This window comes from Propithecus coquereli, unplaced genomic scaffold (assembly GCF_000956105.1).
Source record: "Propithecus coquereli isolate 6110/MARCELLA unplaced genomic scaffold, Pcoq_1.0 Scaffold281, whole genome shotgun sequence".
NCBI classification, from domain to species: Eukaryota; Metazoa; Chordata; class Mammalia; order Primates; family Indriidae; genus Propithecus; species Propithecus coquereli.
The window spans coordinates 2,001,723-2,013,936 of record NW_012148408.1 but is presented as its reverse complement, the minus strand read 5'-3'; the positions used below and the strand labels follow the sequence as shown (position 1 = coordinate 2,013,936).

General features: G+C 35.3%; 2 protein-coding genes across 2 annotated transcripts in view; one reads left to right on the top strand and one right to left on the bottom strand.

The window, feature by feature from the left end:
• NF1 (neurofibromin 1) overlaps nucleotides 1–12,214 on the bottom strand; it is a 273,599-nt gene that overhangs the window by 63,493 nt on the left and 197,892 nt on the right. The gene's annotated exons all lie outside the window — the stretch shown is intronic.
• On the top strand, nucleotides 5,313–8,061 carry OMG (oligodendrocyte myelin glycoprotein). Its single transcript, XM_012648325.1, has 2 exons — nucleotides 5,313–5,526; nucleotides 6,372–8,061. The coding sequence occupies exons 1-2, from the start codon at nucleotides 5,524–5,526 to the stop codon at nucleotides 7,698–7,700; spliced, it is 1,332 nt and encodes a 443-aa protein (XP_012503779.1). The 5' UTR covers nucleotides 5,313–5,523; the 3' UTR covers nucleotides 7,701–8,061.

Here is a 12,214-nt window from a genome sequence, read left to right as displayed (position 1 = left end):
TTTACCCCTTTTACTACCTTATTTCCTGGCAGAAATATAAGGAAATATAGGGAAAAAGAAAGAAATATCAACTCTCCTAGATAAAACAGGAGCTGAGGACCTGGTCATACTGTTTTCTGATTTCTTTAAACACTACAGGCAGCTTTTCTCCTTCTGTTTGTTGTACAACAGGAGGACAGTACACTGGCAGCAGCTAGGTTTTTATGTTATCTTTCTTTTTCTTTTTTTTTTTTTAAAGAAATTCTCTGCTGGGGGAAAAATAATTCACATTTCTGCATACAATTTTCCCTACTGAGGTCAGTGGCAACCCTTGCTTAATCAGCAGGAAGAAATGCAAGCTAATAAAAGAAATACAGGGGAGAAGAAAATGCTGGAACAAAGAAAAACCTAGAGAAAAGATTAAAGAAACAGGATCCAGAAGAGAAAGTTTATTTCATGAATACAGCAAAAGAACAAGGCACAGGGGAATAAAAGGTAGACTGAACTTCATACCACATACAAGTGGTCCTCCTACCAGATTAGCATTAACCAGAGTCAGAAACAACCTTGAAGACCACTTGGTTCAACTCCTTTTGTTTGTTAACTGCTGAGAAAACAGGACTAGGGAAAGCAAGTGACTTGCTTAGAAGTGGTATTACAACCTGAGTTACCTCCTGACTCCTGGTCTAACACTCTTTTCACTAATAAAGGACCAAAGAGCACTTACTCCATGCATCGAAATATACATACATCATACAAGTATTCTATTTAGTGTTGGTAGTAGTACATAATGAATTAGATGAGGATGACCTGTAATTGTTGTTATTGCCTAATTCTGATCAAAAAGTAAAGTAGCAAAATATTTGAGCATCTATAATTAAAACATGGTGGTACTAGTATATGATTAAACAAACAGACCAAAAGAACAGAATAGAAAGTCCAGGAATAAACTCGAATATCAAATCAGTGGGAACAAGTACTGAGACAACTGGATGGATATTTGGAAAAAGATAAAATTGGATCCACACTTCACACTATATTAGAATAAACACCAAGTAGACCAGAGATCTAAATATAAACCATGAAATTACACAAGTAATAGAAGAAAGTATGGGTGAATTCCTTTATAATCTGGAAGTAGAAAAAGCCCTCCTAGCTGAGACTCAAAATCCAGAAGTAATAAAGAGAAAAAAGGTGGGGGGTGGGGGGGATGGTGGTAAAAAAAAAAATCAAATTATGTGAAACTCTTAAATGTCAAACATAGACCCACACACACACTCCCACCCCACCCTAATAAGAAGACAAATGGCAAACTGGAAAATAATTGCAACTTAAATCAAGACAAGTGCTAATATCTCTAAAATTTAAAAGAGCTCCTAAATATAGGCAGGTGAAAACCTGGAGCACAATAAAAAATTTGCAAAACATACACAAAAATAGTCACAGAAGAAAAATTTTAAACAGTCCTTAAAAACATATGTAAAAATACACAACTTCTTCATTCATAATCTTCGATCGTCCTCATAATTAGAGAGATGCATTTAAAATTATAGTGAGATGCTACTTACCTATCAAACTGACATAAATATAAAAATTCAACAAGGTCTACAGTAAGGCTATATAGAACTAGATATCCTGATACACTACTGGTGGGATTGCAAAACAGTATAGTTGATGAAGAGGAATTAATATCTGGAAAAATTCCTGATGCATTTACCATTTTACCCAGCAATCCTACTTCTAGGAATCTTTTGCAAAACTGTGAAATTATTTAGGTATAAGGGTATTCACCGTGGCATCATTTGTGAGAACCAAAGTCCAGAAACAACCCAGATGCACACCAATAGGGGATTGGTTGAATAAACCATAACAGATTCCCAAATGGAGTACTACGCATCACAAAATGAATGAGACAGACACTTACATACTGATGTGGAGTGGTCCTCAAGACATATTAAGAAAAAAAGGAACAAGTTGTTCAATAGTATATAGAGTACAAAGCCTTGTAAGAAGGGGGTATAAAACAAATAATATATACACAGAAATACATATTTTGTATGTTTTCAAAAAGAAATACTGTTAAGCTACAACCAAAAGCTAATAAAAATTGTCACCAATAGAAAGAAGGAAATAGGATGGAGAAGACAGAGAAGCAAGATTATTCTGAATATAATTGTGACTTAAGTGATCCTGAAAAACTGAAAACTGAAACAAATGGACCTAACTTTATGTCAAGTTGGTGACATAAAAATACAGAGAAAGGAATTATTTCACATTGCATCAGAACACAGAGTCCACTATAGACCCTTAGTGAAATATATGCTAAGAACAAACAGAACTGCAAAGAAATTTTAAACCTTATTCAGTAGTGTGTAATTTAATTGTAGAAATACTGGTATTATTTTGAAACTATTGTGGAATGATGCAAATAACCAGTTATGTTAATGATATCAGGAATCATTTGTAGGAAATATAGAGGATAGAAGAACAAATTAAATCTTCCAATGGAAGCAAAGAGGAAAAACCCAGAATGAGGGAGATTCTAGAGAACTGACTGAGTTATGGCAATAACCAATGCAGGGGGACGGAGGTGGCTGAAGGGACTGATCCACTTGGATTCTGACCTGATAATTTCTATTTTGTCAGTTCTTCCATTCTTTTAAAATACTTCATTGAGTACTCTTGGTTGTAGTCAGCAGGAAATTCAGTATAAATAGCCAACCATATTAACAAAAATAGACAATATTTGACTCTCAAATAAGCACAGTAAATTTAAGAAATAAAGGCGAACTGGAACTATTGATTAACATGGGAAGGCCATTCCCTGGCAGGTGGTTTGTTATGCTTTTTATAATGTTGGGGGTAATATATCCTAGGACACAAAAGAATATATGAATCAATTTACTATTTAATCTAGAATATAAAAGTTGCTTAAAGAGCTAATCTGAATAAGTTGTAACAAACACTTAAGTCTCTAAAAAATTATTCTTTTTTTTGGGTAACAGTAAAATACTATTATTTTATGTCATGAGAATTTCCAAAAGCGTAAGCTAAGAACAGATTGTTACAATTCAAATATATTGAAATGATCCCCCTTTCTCTCTCTCTTTTTTGTTTTAGAGACAGGATTTTGCTCTATTGCCCAGGCTGGAGTGCAGTGGCACAATCATAGCTCACTGCAGCCTTGAACTCCTGGGCTCAAGCAATCCTCCTGCCTCAGCCTCCTAAATAGCTGGGACTACGAGCACATGCACCACCACATCTCACTCCCCTTTTTCTTTTGGAGAAATTTACCATAATGTGTGAATAATGTGAAGTAACTTAGTATGTCCCTAAACCTGAAATGAGAAACACTGCCACTACTATTGTATTAGAATTTTCTATAATATGCAGCAGAATCTAAACTTGATACAGCCTAAACCCAAACTTGTTTGAATCTATCAGTTATTGAAATAACATGTCCTTTCTTTCAAACAAAAAGTACTGGTAAGTATAATGAAAATTAATAACTCTACTTCCACACTGATGTAAGAAGGCTTTCTAAAATTAAAAGGAGAGATTTAAGTGTTCAGTGAATTGACCCTCAGTCATCTCTCTTGAAGTGTAACAGTGTATACACAAGCTGAAATACAACTCTAAATGTCAATGCAACCATTCTCTATTTCCACAACAATACTGCTGAATGCAATATTTTTAACACATTACTTTTAAGCACTATGATTAATGACTGGTTTCTGAAATCCATAGAAAGAATCTTATTAAGAGTCCAACTGAACCCTCAAAGTAAAGTGGCAATAAAGCAACTAATCAATAAATTTCTAATGCTGCAGACTTTTAAAATGTAGATACTTTTTGAGGAACACTAGCTTTATACAAAAGGGGACTTCTATACTTTCTATACCTCTACACTTTGAAAACAAACTTCAAATTTTAATGCAATAAATTCTATTTAGGGTATATTTACCAAATAATGGTAAATGTAATTTTAGAGAAAAACAAAAGATTCAGTAACATGGCATAAAGGGATTTACCTTACATGTAATACGCTAATAATTGCTGATTATTAAATGGTGACATTTTGATAACGAAAATGCCGTAACTTTACCTTACATGTAATACACTAATAATTGCTGATTATTAAATGGTGACATTTTGATAATGAAAATGCCGTTAACTTTACTTGCTTTGTTCATATTTTTTTTATTTAAGAGACAGAGTTGCCCAGGCAGATGCTATTCACTATAGCCTCAAACTTCTGGGCTCAAGAAATCCTCCCACCTCAGCCTCCCAAGTAGCTGGGACCACAGGCATGTGCCACTACATCTGGCTCTTACTTGCTTTCTTTTTTAAGGTAAACTGGCCACTCTGAAAATTAGATTTGAGTTTTAACAGATTATTTAAACAATCAATCCACTGAAGAGTGGAATGGAAGCTATTATAAATCTGATTTCATTTTAAAATCTCATGACTAAAGTTTTCCCTTTTATATTATTTCATGTAATTTTAAAACTATTAAAATAAGTTGCTTTCTCGTTAAGATGGAATGTGAAATATTCTGAAGAAATCACTGAAAATTGATACTATTATTTTTAAAACATGAAATCAAATAAATGGTCATTTATACAGCAACAAAAATGACTCTGAAAAAAACAACACTCACATGCACTTACCAGCTAAAGTAAGTTTCATAAGGAAAAAAAACACTTTAACCCCAAATATATAAAATAAAACATGTTTATTTTACCATAAGGACTGCAAATAAAAGTATAAGATGCTCATTTTAAAATGTAGCCTAACTTGTGTGTAGCCTTGGTCAAATGATCTTTGCATAAGAAAGATAAAGAGAAAATAATCATATTTAAGTATTTCTGTTCCTCCTAAATAGGAAGATGAAACATTAAGTGGTTAATAAATTTGAAAAGCTAATTAAACATAGTAAGCTCCACGTTGGGGGAGAACATCAAAATCAAACATACTGTATTATATTTTAAAAAGTGACAGGACGATTGTATCATTTTAGAAAAGCACGTAAAAAAGCAGGAGTTAAAAATAGTTGAAATAGAAAACCACCCATGAGAAAGGACAAATTCATTTTTAACATTTTTCAACATGTAAAAAGAATGAAGAGTAGAGGCATTAAAAAGAATCACAAATTATTGATGAGGCAAATGTTAAAATGTGGAATCCAAGCTCAGACAAATACACAGAAAGAAGTAAGGGCCAGCTCTGTGTGCATGTCCATCCTATAGCAAATCTGAGATATACAGGTGCGCTTAACGCCGTAAATTTAAAAAAAAAAATTTGTCCATTTTGTTGTGTGTGCACCTCTTGCCATAAATTTGAGTCAGCACCAATGACAGCTCTGCAGTCCTCCTATGTGGTACTGATCAGGTGGTTGCAGAGCCTCAGCTCACAGCAACACAATGCAGCTGAGCAGGCAAGCACAGCCCACAGCCAGAAACGGTTCCGACTCTCCAGAACAAGACGACCTTTAAGCTTTAAGTTTCCCGGAGAAAATGAGATGCTGATGTTGAAGACTACACTATGGTAAGCTACTATTTAAATCAGTAAAAGACCGACTTCAGAATTTTTTTCCTTTTTTTTTTTTTTTTAAGAAAAAGTCAACGTTAAGATTGAATATATATTCAATTGCAAGTGCATGCACCAGAAATTTGCTGCAGTGTCAGTTGAGGGATTTCTTTTAAATATTCATTCACTTTGTAAGTAACACATTGTTTTTCTTTAGAACTGGCACTGAAATAATACAGTAAAAAATAATTTTATAAAACGTGAGGTTTAAAAGGTATGGTGTTTGTCTGGATTTTTCAAGTGCCTTAAAATGTTTTACAAGGATGTATTTATCCTAAAAAGACAAAGATGAAATTTCAAAGAATTGCTTTGATATCTAAATAAAATCTTACCCTACACATACACATTGACTATTATATTACTGCAGAGATTAAAAAAAAAAGACATGACAGCCATTTTTTCCTATCTGAGTAAGAAAGCATATTATCAAAAATAGTAATAGCTTAAGACTATAACTCTTTATTTGCAGAGAATGACATTTTATCATATTAAGGCTCTGGGAAGATGCTTAAGAAAGAATATGGTAAAAAAAAAAAAAAAAGGGAGGGGGGCGGAATAAAAGAGAAAATGCAGAAGAGAGTAGGGAGAGAGAGAGTCTCTCTCTACCACATAGCCCCAATTGAAGGATTAAGCATTTGGACTATAAATGAAGGGGAGCTTTGTTAGTTTAATCACTGGAACAATTATAAAAGGACTCAACAACAACGAGGTTTATTGAAAATTTTGCCTAATGCTAACTGACCCATGCAGATGCCTAAATTGTATTTGCATATTAAAAGAAGGGTGTATCTGTTTGTTTCCAGGCTTTGATGGAATATCAGACATTGAAAATGTCTCCCTGCCTGTTCATCCTTCTGTTTCTCACACCTGGTATTTGGTGCATTTGTCCTCTCCAATGTATATGTACAGAGAGGCACAGGCATGTGGACTGTTCAGGCAAAAACTTGACTACATTACCATCTGGACTGCAAGAGAATATTATACACTTAAACCTGTCTTATAACCACTTTACTGATCTGCATAACCAGTTAACCCAATATACCAATCTGAGGACCCTGGATATTTCAAACAACAGGCTTGAAAGTTTGCCTGCTCAGTTACCTCGGTCTCTCTGGAACATGTCTGCTGCTAACAACAACATTAAACTTCTTGACAAATCTGATACTGCTTATCAATGGAACCTTAAATATCTGGATGTTTCTAAGAATATGCTGGAAAAGGTTGTCCTCATTAAAAATACACTAAGAAGTCTTGAGGTTCTCAACCTCAGTAGTAACAAACTTTGGACGGTTCCAACCAACATGCCCTCCAAACTACTTACTGTAGACCTGTCTCATAATTCCTTGACACAAATCCTTCCAGGAACATTAATAAACCTCACAAATCTCACACATCTTTACCTGCACAACAATAAGTTCACATTCATTCCAGATCAATCTTTCGATCAACTCTTTCAGTTGCAAGAGATAACTCTTTACAATAACAGGTGGTCATGTGACCACAAACAAAACATTACTTACTTATTGAAGTGGATGATGGAAACAAAAGCCCATGTGGTAGGGACTCCCTGTTCTAATCAAATATCATCTTTAAAGGAACATACAATATATCCCACACCTTCTGGATTTACCTCAAGCGTATTCACTGTAAGTGGGATGCAGACAGTGGACACTATTAATTCTCTGAGCATGGTAACTCAACCCAAAGTGACCAAAATACCCAAACAATATCGAACAAGGGAAACAACGTTTGGTGCCACTCTAAGCAAAGACACCACCTTTACTAGCACTGATAAGGCTTTTGTGCCCTATCCAGAAGATACATCCACAGAAACCTTCAAAACACATGAAGCAGCAGCTGCAACTCTAACTATTCATCTCCAAGATGGAATGGTTACAAACACAAGCCTCACTAGCTCAACAAAATCATCCCCAACACCCATGACCCTAAGTATCACTAGTGGCATGCCAAATAATTTCTCTGAAATGCCTCAACAAAGCACAACCCTTAACTTACGGAGGGAAGAAACAACCACAAATGTAAAGACTCGCTTACCTTCTGTGGCAAGTGCTTGGAAAGTCAATGCTTCATTTCTCTTAATGCTCAATGTTGTGGTCATGCTGGCTGTCTGAGGGTCTGTATTTTCTGAAACTAATGAAAGCACTCCTCCCCGATGTACAGTTGGGAAAATATGCCCCTATCTAACCAGTGATTCAAGCTATATTAAGTATTCAAGAAAGCCAGTCTTAACATTTCTGACTGATGTAAATGAAGTAACTTGTATTAAATAAAAGAAGTGCACAATGTCTTGGTACTTGCTGCTATTTTACTGTCTTAATTAAGTAAAACTAATGAGTTTCTTTTTTTTAATGAAATGTTTTCTTTTTAAGGCTTCAATTTATTGCACAAAATATAAAGCATCTAAACTTTAATATGTATTTTATGTATGTTTACACTGTCAAATGTGGGAAAAAAATAAAAGGTCTATGCTCATAACTGTGTCATTTGGCTTTCCAGTCATACCAATTTTCTCTATCTAACAGAATCAAAATGACCTAACCATTTTTGTTCTAGGGTGCCTTGGTAAAGTCTTTAAGGAGAATAAAATGTTGGCGGTATCCAAGGATTTTTGCCACTAAAGTCAAGTCATGGCTGCCATCCCATGAATGCTTATGCCACATTATTATTTTATACACAAGCCATAATTGTTTTAAATCTAAATGATGTCCTGCTTCTGAGGAACTCTTGGCTACTTTACAGATTATATAATGAACAAAAGCTCTTCAAAAAGCTAGAAGACATTAAGCTTAGCATTTTAATAAGGAAACTTTAACAGCTTTGTTTTTGCATTTAAGAAAAGTATTAAAAACAATATAATGAAAAGTTTTAAAGTCAGATAAAGAAGCATTTTTAGTGCATATTTAACAGAACATTAATGGAAAATTTAAATATTTACGAAATTAAAATTCTACCACATGGAGAAGGAAATTACCTTTTATATATGAGAAATTACAATCTGACTTACATAAATTGAAAATAAGATTAGTTTAAGGCTAAAATCATGGGGTCTAACAAACTTGGGCAGTATGGGAGCATGGCGGGAGGAAAGGTGAAAAGGTAAAAGGGACGGGATTCATTTGGTGCTACAACCAAGTGATGAACCCAATAAAGCAGACTGAGGACCAGCGTTGGGCATGGGACAGATCTTGACACTCCAAATCAAACTGCACTGGGACTCTAACCACAAATATAAAAGTAAGCCAACTTATAAATCAGTGACAAACACAACAGCCAAGAGTCAGCAAAAGAGACCCTGAAACAAAGATAGATTAAAATGCAAGACTGCATAATTGAGATGGGTGAGACACAACTGAGGCATTTAATTTGTGAGAAATAAGGAAGAATGTAATTTCAAGGATTCTAGTTTAGGAACATTTCTATTGAGTGAGAGAGAGAGAAAGAGAGAGAGAGAAGTATCAATATTCTAAAATGCTCTTTTTTTCTTTTTAAGGCCCAGGCTTATGGAAAAATTACTATTATATTATGCTTCAATAATACGATTTCTGTCTTATGCTGTCTAGTACAGTGGCTCTTGAACATTTTTCCCCTTGGCAAACCTGAATGGCTCACTATGTCGGGGACTCTCACACCATGAAGAAACAGGGTTATTTGAAAAAGTCTCCTAAATGATTTTAAAATGCATTACCTCTCTAAACAGGCACACTGTTCCTACTCCCTTCCAAACACTGATCTAATACCCTCACCATCCATGATAGAGGCGAACTGCCTAGATAATCCCTACTCTACCACATGCTGTGTCTTATTTAAAAAAACATATATACTGAGTTCCAGAGAAAGTAGGTTTCTTAGAGTTAACTGTCTTTCACTCTGAGGGTGCCATGAATTCAGTGCTGTCTTAGAATTCCTACGGGGAAAAGTGGCAAGAGACTGGAATTATGGACTACAGTATTAGGAGCACCTATGGATTATGTTAATCCTACAGACATGCCTGCAGAATGCAAAGGAAAAAACTTGGCAAATTTAAAAGTAATATATGTCAAATAATCAGACTGTAAGTCCTTAGAAAGAAATACTATCTAGCTTTAAAGTACAGTTAACCCTTGAACAACATGGGTTTGAACTGTATGAATCTACTTACAGATTTCTTTTCGGCCAAACATGGAATGAAGATACAGTATTTGTGGGTTGTGAAACCACAAGGCCAACTGTGGGATTTGAGTATGCTATGAACTTTGGTATACATGGGGGTTCTAGAACCAATCCCCTGCATATACTGAGGGACAACTATAATTAGATAGTACTTCCTTCTAAGGAAATTGTATTCTTATCATTATTAATGGAAGAGGGCTTATTATTTGCCATTAAGACAAGTACTACTGTATTACAGGGATCTATAAACACGTCAAAATGCATTAGTCCTCAGCATCTACTCCTCAAACTCAAATATTTAATATATGTGTGTGTCTATACCTATATATACACACACATATATATCTATATCTATCTCTATCTATCCGGCCATCCCTAAGGCTTGGTTCTATTTTATAAGTAACTTGTCTCTGTCACTTCTCAGCTGTGCAACTCTTGACAAGTCATTGTACTACTCTAAGTCACAGTTTCCTCATCTATAAAATGGGCTACCAGAATATGCAGTGGTTTTTTCTGAGGAATAAACATAATTCACATAAAGCCTTCACAGTGTCTTGGCCCACTCACATTCCTAAATGCAGTAATGTTGCTGCTATTGTTGTGAGGATTATTATTATATCTGTACGTCCAAGCCCAATGCTGTGGCATATTCCCATATACAGAAACACTCAAGCTCTATACCCTAAGAGTAAGGGAATGCAAGGATGTGTTTGTTTCAGTTTCCACTCTTCCACCCTCTAGAATTCAGGTTTAGATATTAGTGAAATAGGGACCCAGAAGAAAGTCAGAGAAACATTTACTTATCACAACAGAATAAGGTGCCTTCTATGGCTAACTTAAAAGATTCCAAATATGCGCTATTCAATAATCTTCCATAACAATGCTATGAAGCAATAGCAAATCCTTTAACTGACACCAAAAATATCAGACAAGAGTCAATCTAAAATCCTTTATAAAATTGTTCCTTATAAGCTATATTTTAAGAACTAGATAAAGAATGATATCATGCATTGCAAACTACCACCCAACATCATGCTGGTGAAAAGTAATGTATAAGGCCGGGCGCGGTGGCTCACGCCTGTAATCCTAGCACTCTGGGAGGCCGAGGCGGGCGGATTGTTTGAGCTCAGGAGTTCGAAACCAGCCTGAGCAAGAGCGAGACCCCGTCTCTACTAAAAATAGAAAGAAATTAATCGGCCAACTAAAAATATATAGAAAAAATTAGCCGGGCATGGTGGCGCATGCCTGTAGTCCTAGCTACTCGGGAGGCTGGGGCAGTAGGATCACTTGAGCCCAGGAGTGTGAGGTTGCTGTGAGCTAGGCTGACGCCACGGCACTCTAGCCTGGGCAACAGAGTGAGACTCTGTCTCAAAAAAAAAAAAAAAAAAAAAAAAAAAAGTAATGTATATAGGCCAGGCGCAGGTGGCTCATGTCTATAATCTTAGCACTCTGGGAGGCTGAGGTGGGAGTATTGCTTGAACTCAGGAGTTCAAGACCCAGCCTGAGCAAGAGCAAGACCCTGTCTCTACCAAAAATAGAAAAATTAGCCAGGTTGTCATGCCTGTAGTCCGCTACTAGGGAGCTAGGTTGACGCCACTGCACTCTACTTGGGGCAACAGAGCGAGACTGTCTCCAAAAAAAAAAAAAAAAAAAAAGACAAGGCTTGATGGAGATAATAAACTAAGATCTCTCCATTCATTCACTCTTTCACTCAACAAATATTTATTTAGCACCTGGAACATACCCAAGGGTAAGTACAAGAGACACACTTTGACAGTATATTGTAAAGTTGCAATTATTTCCAGCATAATTTATGTATTAAGCCAATTCTGACAAACATTCCAATAAGAAACTTTTTGGAACATGACATAAAATACTTAAGTTCATTTGGAAAAATAAACAGGCAAGAAGAGAAAAAGGAAGAAATAGTAGAGTTATCTTAGCCTTTCCTGAGAAGGAAACGTACAGCAGCTATACTAATTAAGACAAAATAATAGTGGCATAAAAATAGAAAAGAAGACAACCACAATATAGATATGAGAGCACAATTAGAGCATAGCATACACCATAACTCAATATATGACTAAGCTTTACTTATTGGCTGTGTAACTTCAGCAAATTAGCTCTCTGTGCCTCCTTTTCCTAACAGGGTTGTTAAGAGAAGAAAATGAGATAATATATATAATGTTTAGAACAGTGCCTAGCACATAGTAAGTTCTTAATCATTGTTAACTTTAGAAGGAAAAATCGGAAATCAGAGGGGAAGAGGAAAGATTTGATAAACAATGCTGGGAAGTTTGGAAAACAATCCAATTTAACACTCACTTCATATGATACACCAACATAGTGAATCTAAAAAGATAACATTAAGGAGGAAGTCATAAAACCAGCAGAAGAATTTAAAAATATTTATAAATCTCCAGGTGGAAGGCTATTTGTTTTTAATTAGAAAAAGGAAAAAAAAAAACAAAGAAAT